At 38.5% G+C, this 17803-nt stretch overlaps 1 protein-coding gene across 1 annotated transcript in view; it reads right to left on the bottom strand.

The window, feature by feature from the left end:
- The window catches only part of LOC140242428 (activating signal cointegrator 1 complex subunit 3-like), a 64806-nt gene that overhangs the window by 12280 nt on the left and 34723 nt on the right, over positions 1–17803 (bottom strand). The window contains exons 17-26 of the mRNA XM_072322165.1: positions 16013–16264; positions 12325–12504; positions 11485–11707; positions 10710–10993; positions 8789–8957; positions 4524–4606; positions 3364–3495; positions 1854–1939; positions 1348–1505; positions 214–359 (exon numbers count right to left, since the gene is read on the bottom strand). Coding sequence (XP_072178266.1) covers positions 214–359; positions 1348–1505; positions 1854–1939; positions 3364–3495; positions 4524–4606; positions 8789–8957; positions 10710–10993; positions 11485–11707; positions 12325–12504; positions 16013–16264 — 1713 coding nt within the window. The remainder of the gene's footprint in view (positions 1–213; positions 360–1347; positions 1506–1853; positions 1940–3363; positions 3496–4523; positions 4607–8788; positions 8958–10709; positions 10994–11484; positions 11708–12324; positions 12505–16012; positions 16265–17803) is intronic.

Below are 17803 nucleotides of genomic sequence, written 5' to 3'. Positions count from 1 at the left end.
TCCAGTCATTAAAAATTCTTTAAAAAAAAAACCATAAATCAAGCATCATTTGCTTGAATTTGATTCCAGCAACCTGGGTATCAATGTTAAGTATGTTGTCAATCTTGACGGTAGAAAGCGAAAGAGTAGCTCTTATCATAACCAATATCATAATTCTGACCAGTACTACTTCTGTTATTCTCATCATCATCATCATCATCAACACAAACTTACATCGTCAACCTCTAGCCACCGGGCAACATCTTTGGCGTTAGCCATTGTCGCCGACAGACCAACCAGACGCACGACACGCCCCGTGTGCTTGGACATCCGCTTGGCTCGTGCAACGATGGCCTCCAGTAGGGGACCGCACTCATCACCTGCGACATGAATACATAGAAATAAATGGTAAGTAGGCTTACTTATCTAAAGTGCATTTAAGCGGGTAAATGTAACAGGGCAGGGCTTTAAACAATGAGATCATTTTTTTTTTTTTTTGCACAGACAATTCAGCCAATTGCATGTTCTGATGAAATAATCCTTATGTATGTTTTACTACATGGTAGACAACGTATATACCATTACTTACAAAACATATAGATTAGTGCAAATTGGCCAACCATAGATGGTTTAACTTCTTTGAATGATACATACACTCCAATATGCCAATATTCCTTCCCTCTAATTTCTGACGTACGTACACTTCGCAAACACAATTATAATCGTTAATGTTATCGACGCCTTATACTGTACTCTCTGATCAAACAACTTACGTTCTATTTATCAAAAGTAACTAATGTATAAAGCTGACTTGATTACAATTTTGGTATATCTTTAAGCCTAAAAGCTTTCGTCTAGGATGACACTCATAATACATTTGTATCACTAAATGTTAAAGTTACATCACATCCTAAGTTGAGGCAGAAACGCAAGAAACGCCACAAACTGGTTGTCATTCTATACAAATCGTTTGTATACTTATTTTCCCCATAATAGTATTTGTTATCGCTATTGTCTTCAAAATACTTTCCACTTGGAGACTTGAAGTATCTTTACGTTTACATTGCAATCGTGGATGAAAATTCAAGAGTAGTCCAAATCATAAACTAGATGAATATAAATGTAAAACAAATATTGGAGCAGGACGTTCTCTTCCATTCTACAAGAAAAAAAAAACGGCAACTAGTTTTAAGTTGTATTTTTATGAACCACGTGTTAAAAGTTTGCATTTTCGATCAATCCAATGCGGTTCGTCCAAAACACTCTTGAAAACGGGCGAGACTGATAACCCTACAAATATTGTCAACGAATGGTATCAACCTGGCACATGGCATTGCATGGCGACAAAGGAAAGATGAAGCGTCATACCGAGGAACTGAAGGCCATCGAGGATTAGGAGTGAGACATCTCTGACAGTCTCCCACTTGCGGCTTACTGCTTCCCAATTCGCCGCTGTCGTCACTATGACTTCAGCGAAACGGATGGAGCTTGCGTCTGAGATGACGTCACCGTTCAGCATACGCACTCTGTGGCGAAACGCGATGAAAAGCATAATTATATATTATGTCCAAGGTCTCCAGTACGATCCCATTTGCTCTTTTAGGTTATGTGACTAATAAACAGATGATTACGCAGATGATAATGTCTATTTGTTTTAGTTTTTTTTTCTAGATATGAAAATGGGCTATGATTAAAGATGATGGCAGTAGAGAACATTTAAAGAAGATGAACAACGGACGACAGACTAAAAGCAATTGCTGTCCGTACCCCGAGGATCGGTGAGCATCTATTACATTAGGTTGTGATAGGAGACAGGGGAGTGTTTCTGACTATGCCAGTGCTCCTTAAATGTTAAACCGGTGTTTTAAACTCACTTTTTGCCGAGTTTGTCCCCAAATCTTGACTTCCAGTTGGTGAACCGTCTCATAGCCAATGCTCGTAGAGGAGCGATGTACACTACCTGATTGTTCAATTCAATTCAATTCAATTCAAAGTTTATTTCATTTTTCGACAGAACATATATGTCTCACTTCCTTTGATAACAGAGAATTAGGTAAACAGAACATTGTGTAATGAAAAGACTGTACAATAATTGAGGACTTTATAGTAATTATACCTTGTAGTAAAAAAGAAACAGAAGTGGTCGAAATGAAGTACATGTATAACCTTGCTTAAAGTGCGAGAAATGGAGGGACCCACTGAAAAGACAGAGCTTGTAGAATGTGGGCCCCTCTGGAAAAGAACATCGATAGAAAGATAAATTGAAGCATCGTAAATACAAAAAAAAAAGAAGAGGAAGAGGTCTGGAAGCCCACTGAATATTAGATTAACAGATAAATATACTTACACAGAAACAAACATAACATAAAACGAGACTAGACAACAAAATAACTACTAAAGAAAAGGCTGTACGGGACAAAACGGAATTGACAAGACTAACAAACAGAAGACAAAATAGCAAACAAAAACGCACAACGGAGACAGCGATCTTCGGCAGAAGCATGTCAAAAGAAATATATGATAGTTGTGGAGAAAAAAAAAAAGTAATATTGTAACGCCTGAAAAAATAAAGGGACGTATGAACAGGAGTAACATACGGAAATGCAACTCCTAGACGCTTTGGGTAATAGCATAGATGACAACAAACATAAAAAAGATACAATTAATTCTTCGTTATTGACATAATGAGCAAAATCACTACATGAAGTTCACCACTCCAAAGGAGTAATTCCACTATACTGGGTCTAAAACAAACGCACACTAATTTAGTATGCGTTTGTTTCAGGGCCCGGGCAACTGGGGGGTGGGGGCGGGGGAGGGAGGGGCAGGGGCCCCCATTTTTTTTTTCAGAAAATATACAGTAACACTTTTTGTGCCCCCCCTTTTTTTTTTACCAGTATCAATTTCCCAATATAGGGTCTGATTTTTGTTTGATTGTTTTTGTCTCGCTCCTCAGCTGAATTTCGTGGAGTGGCGAGCAAAAACGTGAAGACCATTTTTTTTTTCTTTTTTCTTTTTTTGATTTTATTTTTCTTTTGCTTGTCAGCCAACATTGGTAGAGAAGTGGCAGCCAAAAATGTCCCCTCCCCCTTCCAACCTGAAAACAAATCGACGTCCCTGTTCCCATTATGTCGGCCCCCTCACTCCGAATAACGTAGCACCGCCCCTGCTTGATCTCCAATATTACTGCTGGTGCTATATGATAGTTACACATGTATAACTTACGAAAGGGATATGAATACAAATATTTGAATATTAATTCATAATTCATATAAATACAATCATTATAATGGGCATATAGATATAACATGTTTATGGATCTACCTTATTGGATGAGTATTTTACTCAGTTTGGAGTAGTGACGGATAGAGTCACACATCCTACCTTGGACCACGGTTCTGTTTTGAACAGTGCGAGCATGGCGAGTTCAGCTACCACGATTTTGCCGGAGTAACTCGGGGCGCCAAGCAGCACATTACCGTCGCTGTTGGTGTAGACTTGGTCGAAGACACTTTGCTGTGGAGCAATGTGATGTGTTTGCGAGCAAATATTCAATATATACAAACACACACACACATATATATATATATATATATATATATATATATATATATATATATATATATATAGTGCGAGAGATATAGTTCCCTTTCCAAACGGACACGGTGCCTCATTGTGGGTAGCATATAGTGAAAGAAATTAGACTTGAGCCGGACGTTGCTCTCGATGTTGTTCTCCCTTTTAATCAAACGAGCTTTCGGCCTGTCATCAGGCCTTCATCAGAATCTACTGACAGAACAATTAAATTCTATATCATGACACATTAGGCCATTTAGATAATAATATTGTTCTGTTGGTAGATCCTGATGAAGGCCTGATGACAGGCCGAAAGCTTGAGTGATTAAAAGGGAGAACAAGATCGAGAGCAACGTCCGGCTCAAGTCTGATTTTTTTCACTATATTTTATATATATATATATATATATATATATATATATATATATATACATACATGCTGCATGCTATAAGGATTAGAACCAACACTTGAAAGCTCGGCGAGAGCTCGGTGGTCTAGTGGAGATGACGCCTGTCCGGTGATCAGGAGGTCGTGGGTTCGAATCCCGCTCAAGTATGTACGCCCATGATTTTTTATCATGGCTACTACTAAACACTGATCAATTCAGTGCTTATTTACGTCGATGCAGGGCAATTTGTCAATCAGTTCCAATATATATGTATATATATATATATATATATAAATCATTAGTATTCTCCCTCTTGAACCAGCTGTATAAATAGGGATTCATGATAATGATGGACTGACGACTACAACTAGTGACAAGTAAAGGCACGTCTCTCGGGTAGAACATAATGCAACTTTGAAAACATATTTGTAGAAGTAGTGTTACTATTACAGCAATTACTACTGTAATTTTGAATGGGTTTTCCTCAGTCATTCCAGGAGGCATGAAAATGCATGCCGTAAGCTATGTAGTCTTATAAAAAAAATGGATGATTATCAGAAATCTTCGTTTAGCTAGTCACCTGAATTGCGTTGAAGTGACGAAAGTCAAACAGCTTCTGAAACTCATTGTTCCATAGTGCAGTCATATCAAGCTTTGTAGGTTCTGTGAATATAACGCATATAATACATTTGAGTATGGATATATTGATTAAATGTACATACAAATTGCAAAAATATTGTTTGACATCAATTTAGAAAGGTCAACTTTCCCTTCATGAAAATGTTCACAATTCCTATCATAAATGTAGTGATTCATCTTGCGAAGGAACAAATTACTTCTTTTTTTAATTCAGTTACATTCAAGAAAAAGAAAAAGGAATTCTTGTGCACAAGCCAGACGAAGAGGAATGAAGTGATGATATCATGTCTCGTCTAATTGGGGTAGTTCAAGTTAATTATTTTTACCTTGTATGTTACCATATAGTTACCTTGCATCTTAAATAATTATGGGGTAGAGTTTCCTTTTCATCTATTCATCCAAATAAAAACGGAGACCAGGTAGAAAAGGAAGATGGTAATCTGTCAAGAAGACATAGTGAAGGAGGAGAAGCCAAAGGGTAAATTGCCTTCTCGTTACTCTTGAGCATCGGTCAGTCTTTTGAGATAATCGCTGGTTTGACTATTATATTTTAGAACGGAAGAAAAAAACACACACAAAGCTGAAAAACTTATGAAGAATGTCCCAATAAATTATTCTCGTTCGTCAATAAGACGGTTGTAGGCCTATTCATTTTTATTAAACTCATTGAAGATTATTCCCGAGCATCCTTGGGTAGGTGTTTCTTCTATAGTTCGTTCTCAACCTGTTAAAATAGCGCGTATTACAGTTCGCTGCAGATGCCGAATGCATCTTTTTTTTTTTTCGTATACCGCCATAACAGTTTGATGATAGAATCTTGTTTTGCACATATCTCCATGATTGGTTTGTACATGTATATCATGAACTGAAAATGAATGTAATGAAAATACTAACGTGTGAAATTAAATTCACATTAGCCCAGTTTTATAAAGATTATCCCTAAATTGGCCGGGCTTTTTTGGCTATGTTCAGAACGGGGGGGGGGGGGGGATGGATTCCGCCCCCTCCCCCCCCCCCCCCAGATCTCGGCCATCGGAGGTGCGATCGCGATGAAATATTGCATGCTTGAGACCCACGTCATAATCTATAAGATTGTCTCATAAGATTTTTTGAAACAATCAATTTCTAATTTTAACGAGACATGAAACTCGTCACACTGACGAGTTAGGTGATACGCCTGGGGTCATCAGATGTCGGTCATCTGTGATCGACAAAGAAAAGAATGTGATATAGGCACCTTGAAGTTATATTGAGCGTGCATGCAAAACGGTTTCTCTAACCACTCGGCCACGGGACATCCACGGAAACGGTAAGGCCGAAAGAAAAACGTATAGATATTACAGGGGGAAAAAGTCAATGCCCACTCAACAATTGTGGCCGCGTGAACATGTATTGCATTGCTAGAAGGAAATGCGGCCTTGTAACGACTGAGGTCGCTGTGCCATTTCTGGCAATTTCGGAAAAATACGTCCCGCAGACATAAAACCTATAATCGGCTGATTTTGATACCTTGCCTTTAATCACAATTTTCAGTGTGATGACGTCATCAAAGTACAAAACAATGACATGGACTTGAAAGACAATTGCTCAAAGTACAACACCTCCGTTGTCGTCATTACATACTATTTGACAGAGTCAGGATGCAACATTCTGCAGCAGTCGAAGCAATGTGGTCTCCAACACAAAACAGAGGGATATTGTGTGTGTGTGTGTGTGTGTGTGTGTATAGGTGCGTTTATATACGAACGTAATTTCTACATGGACGAATGTGTAATACACCATTGAAGAAAAAAAAGTAAAATAGCTAGGTATTTTGTTTCGTGATCTTGTGGGGTTCGAACCCGCACGAGTGCAACCTCACGTCTCTGAGACGGCGCCTTTAACCACTCGGCCATACGTCTCGACGAGAAAATATGAGGAACGTAAACTTATGTATGTGAAAGATGAATCACGAATCGATTCGTCCACATTCCATTCTCATTTTCAGTTTTAAACTGCAAAATTGTCAACCTCATGAGAAGATTTCAAAGAACAAAATGCATGATTACTGCAGCTTATTGTCTCAGCTACAACATACTTAAATTTCAGAGGAAATGAAGCAAAATCAGCTGAGATAAAGGTGCTTAAACGTTGTCAAGTCAATGGATGGTTTTAAAAAAAATCACTTCCCATAGACATAACACGTAAACTTGTCCGATTTTGCATCTTTACTTTTAATCACAATTTAAAGTATGATAACGTCATCAAATTTCAAAACCATGACATGGACTTGAAAGGCAAATGTTAAAAGTACAACATGTGAATTTGGGATAATATTGAGCTTAAACAACAGAGATACGAGCAAATGAATGTTAGAAACAGTACCTCAAAAAAATTAATTCCACTTTTTTGATTTCAGATGATGATATGATGACGTCATAATGTATTTCGGGAAATATTGATACTTGAAACGTTATTTCCAATTCATATGCTTTTGTAATATGCAATAAAAACATAGGGTCAACGGACTTTTTAAAGAGCTATTGCGAAATAAACAAAGACATGTTTTTCGCTATATTTCCACATAGACGCGCACACGAAATTTCAACTTTGACGCCAGCGCATTCCTTTGTTATAGGTCAACATCGATCGGAAATCAGTGGATATTGTTACTCAAAGTATCAGGAATCCAAATCAGTCAAGAAAATTGCATTTTCATGTTGGTTACGCCCTCTGCGCGCGAAATTGCGCGGACGGACGCGCACGCGAGAAAATGTTTGAAACGCTTAAAATTGTCTGAAACTTCGAGATTTCCCATTGGGAAGTCGTTTTGAGCCTTTTAAAATTTTGACGCGCGCGAACGCGCGCGTAATGAAGACCTAGGTCCCGTTGCATAAAACTTTTTTTGCAACCTTAGAAAATTCTGGTTGGGATTTGCCCAACCTGAATTTTTTAAGGTTGCTAATCTAAGAATGTAAAATCCGTTGCATAAAAACTCTGGTTGGGAGCTTCCAACCGGAATTTTGTGATTTCAACCGGAAAAAAATCCGGTTGGAGTTTTATGCAACGGGCCCCTGGGTAACTAGCGTTAAAAAGTAAGATAGAGCGTGACCTGAACTTTATGTCCACCGAAAATGACGCAGAAATTACATCTAGTTATGAAGTTATGATCGATCATGTGACAAGGTCCGAAAATCACAAAATGGCGCCTATAATTAATTATGCAAATTAAGCTCAAGATGATATCTGAGCCTAATTAAAAGCATTGAGAGTCTAATTTTTGATCTGTAAATCTGTTTTAGCATATTCAACAATTGTACATCACAAAAACTTCCAAAACTTATTTTAATTTTTATGTATTTTATTGTTTTCAGAATTCTTATGTATTTCCTTGTTTTTCACATTTTTTTTTCTTTGTTTTTTTCATTGGAAATTGTCACTGACCACTTTTCTACCATAATTAGCACAAAATTAATCGATGAAAGTGATTGATTGTAAAAATATTCAGGTTTTTATGACTTTCATGACAAAGCAGTGTTTTCCATAGGAAATGTACACAAAATCACAAAATTGTGCCCGTTTTGGGGCGACATTCCATTTCAAAAATGGGCGTGGCTTCGCAAAAGTATGCGCGGACGCTGCAAATTTGGTCTCAAAAGTTGCGCGAGACTTGAACGAAGAAAGTCAAGAAGCCTCGCGACGAGGCCTTCTTACGTTATAGAATTATAGCGCGAAACGTCGAGGGGGGCGGATTCCGCCCCCCCCCCCCGGCCCTTTTAGGGTTAAACCTGATTTAAGACGGGAGATGTATGGTAAACTTATGCACACAAGTTCTTATAATCTCCTCTTGTTGGATAAGTGCTATACATCATGATGTATTCGTATGGTCGTTTTGTCTGTTGTCTGTATCCCTACGTGATCATCGAATCTCCTACATTAATTTGTTCGTTTAATAAGTTCCTTATTTCCATGATGTTCGATCTTTCTATATCATTTACTTGTTTCTATATCATTCATTTGTTCCATGCTATTTGATAGTGAAACTGAATGTAAATAAATAACATGATTATGAAATAATTTTTGGTTGACAGGTCTGAGACAAAACGCATTTTCTGTCAGATCAATTAATAAATAAATAAATAAATATATATATATATATATATATATATATATATATATATATATATATAGATTATATCCATTTTAAAAGGCTGCCAGTGTATATACCTGAGAAGAATTCGTTTGTGGAAGGCATCACAAAGTCATCCAGACGCACCGAAACCTGAGCTTCCACTCCCAGCCAATCCTCGGATATCGCCCGCACCGTGTACACAACATCTCGGACGCGTGGGAGACAAATGTTGAAGAACAAATCTTGTGGCTCCTTTGCCTGAACCTTCAAACAATTCAGGCATATCATTTGCAACCAATGGTTATTCAGAGGATTTATGTTAAGATGCTCTTTTTCAAAGAATAAAAATTATATTGTTGTTGTTGTTGTTGTTGTTGTTGTTGTTGTTGTTGTTGTCACATGCTCTGTATTCCTCTCTCTCTTCTTTAAATTCAATTCATAAAACATCAAATTTCATTTTTTTTTTTGATGGCCCGACTATGAAATTTGGTGGCCCGAAAGAAACAAAGAAAAACCTTAGAGGACAAGTCCACCTTCACATACATAATGATTGGGAGAATGCAGCAATATTAGTAGAACACATCAGTGAAAGTTTGAGGAAAATCGGACAATCCGTTCAAAACTTATGAATTTTTAAAGTATCTGCACAGTCACTGCTGGATAAGAAGACTACTACAGTGTATGATGTCACTTGCGTACAACGATATAAGGAAAATAAAAAGAGAATTTCACACAATTTCACTTTTTGAATAAAGTGCACATTTCTTCGATTTGTTACTGACGTATGTTATTGGTATTATTATTCCCCCTGCCTTCTGAAAGAGAGATGTCGAGTGTTCTTTTGTTATGCGAGAAAATGGAAATATGTTGAATTTCCTTTATTCTTTCTTTATATCGTTGTACACATGTGACATCACAAGCTATAGTAGTCTTTTCATCCAGCCGTGACTGATCTGAAACTTCAAAAATTCATAACTTTTGAACGGATTGTCCAAACTTCCTCAAACTCTCATTGATGTGTTCTACCAATATTGCTGCATTCACTCAACCCACATGTCTATGAAGGTGAACTTGTCCTTAAAATTGAAAAAAAAAATACTTAGAAGCTATTATAATCATGTAAAAAAAATGGGAGGTATGATGAAAGGTTTCAAATACCACGTACTGTGACTAAGGAATAAAGAAAGACAAACATTGTACAATTAAATCAAACATCAATATGATTATAATCATGACAGCTTTGTGAAAAAAGCCAGGTATGATAAAGGGATTCAAATACCACATCCTGTGACCAAGTTCAGTAAGTCTAACATGCTCATTACTGAAATGGGGCATAGACATCATTTTTAGTGACACGACATATACATAAAATGTTTTTTATTTGTCGATCTATTCTTGAATAGGTAAAATTTAGCTATGAGATTTAAAGCCCTGGAAGCCCTGAAGCCCTTGTCGCGGCAGGTAGCTGAAATGCGTGCATTTATCAAACAGTAAGCTGCGAGCCCTTTTCTGGATGAGACATTTTGTAATTCTATGAGAAGGAAAAGACACAGCTGTGTGTATATTAATCGTTTTGAATCAAAGCAAAAGCTGCAGAACAGGGATATCGAAATCGTGTTGCGTGGATATAGACCAATATGTAAGATATGAAGTGGCAAGACGAATTTGTGCGATCATCGTAAGTATACATTTTGCTATGGGAACCAGATGTCTTATGAGTTAGACCTGTAGGATGTCATGTCATTTTGCAGACGTCAATCTATCTCACATCATGATAATTATAATAGAGTCGCCACCTCCCTCCCCCCCCCCCTCCCCCAGCTACAAGCAGACGGATCGCTGCTGGACGGAATATAAGATGAAGCTTGAGAACAGACAACATGGAGTGACCAGAAGTGGTTTGGGAGTGGAATAAATTGTGGAGAATAAAATTGATTCTGACACAAGTCCTGAAGAGCTAGCTCGAAGTATAACGCAGTGTTGTAAAGGTACTTTTAGTGTGCATGGTTATAATACCTGTCTCTTTGTGATGCTGAAGTACTCGTAGTGGTGAAGTCTATGCTCTCTGCTGTTTTCCACCCAAATCCACCAGCGTTCAGAGCCGCAGCCGCCTTTCCAGTCCTTCCAAATGAAATCTGGAGTCACTTTCAGGCAAATCCGTAGCGTGGAGTGGTCCAGCGGCTGGAGGGAGACATCTAGGCTAACGAAAGGTAGTTGGCGCGCTATGCCCTGCACGCGAAGACCACAGCTGCTTTTTTCATCCTTACTTATTTTCTTCTTGCTTCCATACACAATGCTACCTAAAAGGAAACAAAACAGCAGTAAAGTTAACAAACTAGGGAAATTGCGCGGTATCTTGGTTTTTATCTCCAGTGTGCGTTGGCAATGAAACCGTCTAGGAATATGCATATGTGTTCGTGTCCATGAGAGGAATTGGTAATGCTGGGTTTGGAATAAGGATCTGGCATGTCTGGAGAGCGATATGCGCATTAGCGTTCCTTTGGCTATTACCAGCGAGGGCTGACGCCGCAATTTTAAAAGTAGGGGGCAGTTTATAATATCATATCTGGTGGCACTGCCGGGTTTCATGAAAAAAAAGTGCCACTTCCGGGTTTCGTCAGCTAAGAAGGCAAAAAATAAAAAATAAAAAGCCTATCCCGCATTTTCTGCTTCCACTTCTACCACCGCTTTTATGCTGCCTTCAGCGGCAATTTTCTGCTAAAACTGTGAACTTGTGATCACACTATTACTTCGAATTCTTGACAGCATTCAAAAAGCAGGTTTTACGTACCTATTGTACACGGGTCCATCTCTTTCAACTTTCCTGCGGTAAGTGATCGGTCAGAGGCTATGACGCGGTTGCACTCCCAGGAATGGAGCTGGTAAAGTGGGTTCTCCTTGGGCCATATTCGCTGATCCACGGCCTTTGTATACTTCAGAACCTGATCAGCCAAGTTGGGGCGTCCTGCATCCAGGGCCAATTCAAAGACCGCCCGCATCAGGCGAGCTGCACTCTACAAAACAGAGGAACAAACCATAGGGTCCATGAACAATCCAGTGCCAAGGCCTGTATCAATTGGAACGTGACACTTTTCGAGAAAAGGCTTGTGGGGAAAAAAAAACACAACAGCTTCTGATTACCGCAATGCAAGTAATGGTCGACGTGTCCTAGCATGTTCTCGATGTTCTCGAAACTTCTTTTTCGAGATAATCACCAAATGCTTGTACAGCTGCACTCACGAGACAAGTTTTATTTGACAAGAATAAACGGAAAAACAAGAATATACGGAAGAGAATTTATATCGAAGTCGATATTGATTGATCCAAGGAGGTAGTATGATAGGAAAACGTAATTGAATCTGTTCGACTGGACTTGCGAATATCTGGTCTCTCCGTGATTTTCGCAAGTCCAGCAGAACATATTCAATTACAGTCTAAAGTGCTTATAGCGGCCACCCAATTGACACGCAAAAAGTGGTCGTTATAGACAGGCTGTCGCTACAGGCAGGTGGTCGCTAAGGCTGGTTTGACTATACGTGTTTCAAAGGGAAGAGAAGTGACCTGACAAAAGAAAGGAATTTCTCAAGAAGTGCGCCGCCATAAACCTTGATCTAATCTTGAGTTTTCTTACCTGTGCTGTGTAGTTCATATCGGAGACCAGGGAAAAGGTTTTTAGTCTCCCGTGCGAGATGTACGCCTGTAGAAGGATGTTGACCTTTGTTTCTCCCGACACAATGTGCCTGGCATTGCTCACGTAGACCTCACAAAGGTTCAGTAAATCTTTCAGCTCTCCTTCCTCTGCTTGACGAACCTGTCGTATAAAACCAGTCCGTAAAGGCATGTTAATTCATAGGCATGCATCAGGATGGTTAACCCTTTCTGAGCCAGGGAATTTGGACAACGTGTACAATGTTATAGAGTTTTCTGTGCAAATTGGCACTCACAGCACACAGAGGGGTAAGCTGTTTTGTTGTTGTTGTTTGTTTGTTTTTTTACTTTTTACCCTTATTTCCAATACCACATTTTCGTTTTCGATACAATTAGAATGTTGTCTCCGTGTACAAGAGCTTTGCACGTGGAACTTACCTGACCAACCGACAACTACAGAAACATAATATTATGAAAAATGAGAAATGTTACTGTATAATCATGGCGACTGGCAATGACTGGTATGCCTCCGCCATAAGATTACATGGTTCTCCAAATAGGTCTAGAGTACACCTTGCAATGTGCAATGATGTGAAATAAGAGTTTCACTGATTTGGCAAAAACGAAATGACATGTTTGTCACAAATGTGTTGAGTGTTTACCTTCCTAGGCAAAATTCATAATTTTATTAATTTTAATTTGATATTGATGGATGGCTAAATTGTTTAAGAGAGCAAGTACTTGAGAATTTAATTTGTATAAACTGAAATGTACTAGTACCAGTTTGATTAAGTTTATTGAGTAATATCAAACGTATAGAGAAAAAGCATAGTTTCAGCATCAAATAGTAAAACAAAATTTTAGCATTTTAACCTGACCTTTGACTCCATGACCCAAAAATACACAAGAAAATCATTGTCAGGCAGTATGCATGAAGACACCTTATGAGCCATTTCCGAGATATGGAGAAAACTAGATATATCGCTACGGCTACTGATATGCCTCCGCCATAATGCATGGTTCTCCTAATAGGTCTATAGTACAATGTCTTGACAATGTGTGATGACAGTTTCACACAATTGGCAAAATATTAAAATGACAGGTTTGACACAAATGTGCTGAATGTTCACTTTCTAGAACTAGGTTCAATTGGATGAATGATTAAAATGTCAGAGTGCAGGTATTTGGGGAACTGATGATTTTTACTTGACTTTTGACCCTTTTATAAGTTTATGCATTGAGTAATTTTCAAGGTATTGAGAAAAAGTATAATTTCAGTATCAAATGGGAAAATAGCATTATCTAAACTTGGTCTTTGACCTTTGACCTCACAGTTCCACAGAGAATCACTGTTAGGTAGAACATGCATAAATATGTAAGTTTCATGATGATACCTTGAGTTACTTTCGAGATATGGAGGAAAAAGTGCAATTTAGCACTTTCACTTGACCTTTGACCTTTTGACCTTTGACCTTTTGGCAAGAAACTTCCCCAAAAATATATATTGGGTAATACATGCCATACATAAGTTTAAAAAAAAAAAAACCTTCAGGCATATTGCATTTTAAGGAAGTAGTGATATTTTGAGGAGTTGACCTTGACCTTTGACCCCCTGACCTTTGACCCATGACCCCAACTTCCCTAGATAATCACTGCCCATCGGTACAAGCATATATACTAAGTTCCATGAAGATACCTTGAACCATTTGCGAGATATGGAGAAAAACATGAAATTTCAATTTTTTTCACAAAATAACCTATGACCTTTGACCTTTGAACCTGTGACCCTAAAATCCACACAAAGTATTATCCCCCAAGGATATACCCTCATACCAAGTTTGATGTAAAACCACCACACGGTTCTTGAGATATCGAAAAAAACAAAACGGGACGGACTGACGTACGGACGGACGTACGGACGGACGACCCGAAAACATAATGCCTCCGGCCACTTCGTTGCGGAGGCATAAAAAAGTGACATTTTAACGTTTTCACTTGACCTATGACCCCATGGCCCAAAACTTTCCCTAAAGAATCTTAATCTGGTAATAATACATGTTTATACTGGACTTTTAAGAATGTGACCTTGATCTTTGACCTAATGTGCATAAAAAAAAAAAAAAATGAGAGGCGCAACTTCTTTCACTAACACACACATTTTTATTTGGATACCCGCAAACGGATATAAAGTTATAAAGCTGTCCACAAAATAGTACGGACGTAAAGAAAAAAGACGGACGGACGGACAACCCGAAAACATAATGCCTCCGGGGACACTTTGTGGTGGAGGCATAAAACAGTATTCCAGCAGCAAAACATGAATATGAAGATCACCAAAACATGAATTTGAAAATCACCAAAAGGCAAAGGCAACAAAAGCATCTTTGATTTAGAATATCACTGATGATCACAATTTCATTCAATTGGAGTTCTTTTTCTATATTTTTTTTTTCTATTTCGAGTACTAATATGCCTCAGTCAACTCGCTTATATACAAATGTGTCCTAGGAGTGTTCGTTCCTTTCAGTTAAGAAGGCTGCAACAACCCAATTTTATGAGAAATGTAGCCGCTTGCAAGTACAAAGTTAGCATTCTAATTTAATTGGAACAAAATTGCTCCTGACTTATGCACGGAGGAATGAACAATCCTTAAAGATATTTGATAAAATCCGTTCTCACCCAATCTGGGGATAAGGCCCAAAATTTGAGTTCTATATATCATATTGAAACAAATGCGAAATTCAATTCAATTCGATTCAAATCACATGAAATTTTATTTCCAGTAACACATGTTTATTGTTGCACAAATTAAATGAAAACAAAACGTGCAATGTATTACAACAACAAAAAAATGCATATATTTTGAAACTAATTGTTCAAAATAATTGCGTTAATGGAATAGAGGCAACCACGTAAAAGACAAGCTTGTATGAATGTGGGCCACTCAATATATTAAACTTAGAATACAATAACTGTAAAGGTACGGAAACACACACACACACACGCAACACACACACAGGTACAAGACGCTCACAGTAAACAAGAACGTAGTCAGGATCGACAAACAATGAGACAAAGGAAAAGGACAGGTTAGAGGGAGAAGGAGGGAGGGAAGGAAAAGAAGGAAAGGAGGGAAGGAAGGAGAGGAGGACTATTGAGAGGAAGCAGAGGTCCACAGCATATGCGGAGCTATTGTCAGACACTGTTCATTGGCATGGGCAAGATGATTGACATACAGGAAGTTTTAGAAACAAAATAAAAGATATACAATATATATATACATATATATATATATACATATATATAATCCGAATATCACTTAAGAACCAACCAAAACTGTCTTTAATTTTCTCTTGAATACAGCAAGACTCGGTGCATCTTTTAGATTACTACTTCATTGGTTCCAAATATTAGTCCTGTATACACAAAAATATTCTTGGCAAAAAAAAAAATGGTGGACACTTTCAATTTTTCATGCTTTTTACCTTGGTCTGGTCATATTGCGTAGTAAATGACACTATAGATATTACAATGTCATTATCATAGAGTGGTTTCATTTAACAACGAAATACGATGCGGTGCTTTGACTTGTTCTGACGTGAAAACAAAAGGAGAGAACGTAAGAAAGAAAAAAAAAAACAATCGATGTTAAAAGAACACCTTGGTTATACCTTGACTTGTATAAACTCTTTCGCCCCACATATCATGGCGAATATTTCCTCCTCGCTGCGACATTCCGGGATCTCTTGATTGAAATGTTGGATGGTCCCGCACGTGACGTAGAAGTGACTAGCGATACGTCCGATCTCCGTGTACTCGAAGGATTCCGTATCCCTCTCGGTCTTTATCATCTTAGCCTTCTGGAGAAAACGCGCAGATGTGGTCACCAGATTTTTGAGGATGTCCTCGAATCTCCGCTCATCCTGCAAGCATGAAAAATCAAACGTATGACCGACATTAAGGAATAGCTAAGGAGTACGATATGAACTTAGTCGTAAATATGACGTGTTACCAGTCGTTTTTTTTCTTTCATAGAAATGTGACAAAAAGACGTAAAAAGGACGTCAAAATATGACGTCTTATTTTACGTCTTGCGCTGGTGCAAACTGTCGTCAAAAAGACGTAAATATATGACGTGAAAATGACGTCCATGAAGACGTAAAAAAGACATCAACATACGACGTCAATATGACGGCAACACGGCCAAATAAAGACGTGAATATGACGTGATTTCTACCGGTGTGAACGCAAAATTCTGGTCGTGAACGCGAAATTCTGGTCGTAAAGACGTCAAAATGACGTCATTTTTAAACCAATTAGACGTCAATTATTTTACGTCTTATGCTGGTGCAAACTGTCGACTATAAGACGTAAATATATGACGTAAATATGACGGTCCATGAAGACGTCATAAAGACGTCAGAATACGACGTCTTATTCTACGTCTTGTGCTGGTGCAAACTGTCGACTATAAGACGTAAATATATGATGTGAATATGACGTCTGTCGTGACGTATAAAAGACGTAAATTTGACGTGATTTTTTACGAGTCTCTGCTATCAGGGAAGCAGCTTTAAAATAGCAACCGCCTTAAACTCATTTGATATTCATAGATTAATAGATTTATTTTCTTATTCTTTAATCAGGTAAATTTCAGACTGTTTACTGATTTATTTGTATAATCCACTCTTTCCTTTAAAACAGGCATATGACGATTATCTCTGTCGTGAGTGGCATCCGAATCAAATTACAGAGTCTCAGCAGGTTGGAGAAGTTAGCGCCATGTATGGTTTTATTGACACTGAAAGAAAAGGAAACCAAATAGAAGACAAGAAACAGTGATCTCAGATGCTCTGACCAGCCCTGTCTACCTGTACATCTTCTAGAGGTTTGATGTATTTTCTGTTTTGTTTTGTCATTCATTTTTGTAACAGAACTGCGTGAATGAGTTACAGAATGACACAGTCATTCATTTTTTTAACATTTACAATACCCAATTAATTGACAACAAGTGTCAGTGTCCTTCAGTGGCAACGCGAGTAGTCTCAGGCACGCTCAAGTCCACCCCTCTTTACTGGCTGCCTGTTTTGGCACACATCATTCCTTCCTCCCTACGCAGGAAGGAAAGGATGGCAAGGGTCGCCAGTGCCATTAATGCAGACCCTGACCAGCCCTTCCGATCCTCGATGACCTGAACAACCTGCCATCAATGCGCCTGAATGCCAGCCTGGATGTCCCTTTCATAACTACGTCTGATGCTCTCGCCAACACAACTCGAGTTACGTGCAGCACCATCATAACCCAACAGCAAAGCCAGAGGGCTTACCCCCCTCGGAAACAGTGGCTTACCCTATAAAGAAAAACGCATCCGAACCCTCAATGCAAGGACAGGCTACCGTCTACAAAAATGGGGGTTCTCGGCTAGCCTGGCGTGTGACTGCGGCCATCCTGACCAAACCCTG

Source organism: Diadema setosum, chromosome 19 (genome assembly GCF_964275005.1).
Source record: "Diadema setosum chromosome 19, eeDiaSeto1, whole genome shotgun sequence".
Classification (NCBI taxonomy): Eukaryota; Metazoa; Echinodermata; class Echinoidea; order Diadematoida; family Diadematidae; genus Diadema; species Diadema setosum.
Note: the sequence above shows the minus strand (reverse complement) of the source record. Positions and strands in the feature narration are given on the sequence as shown.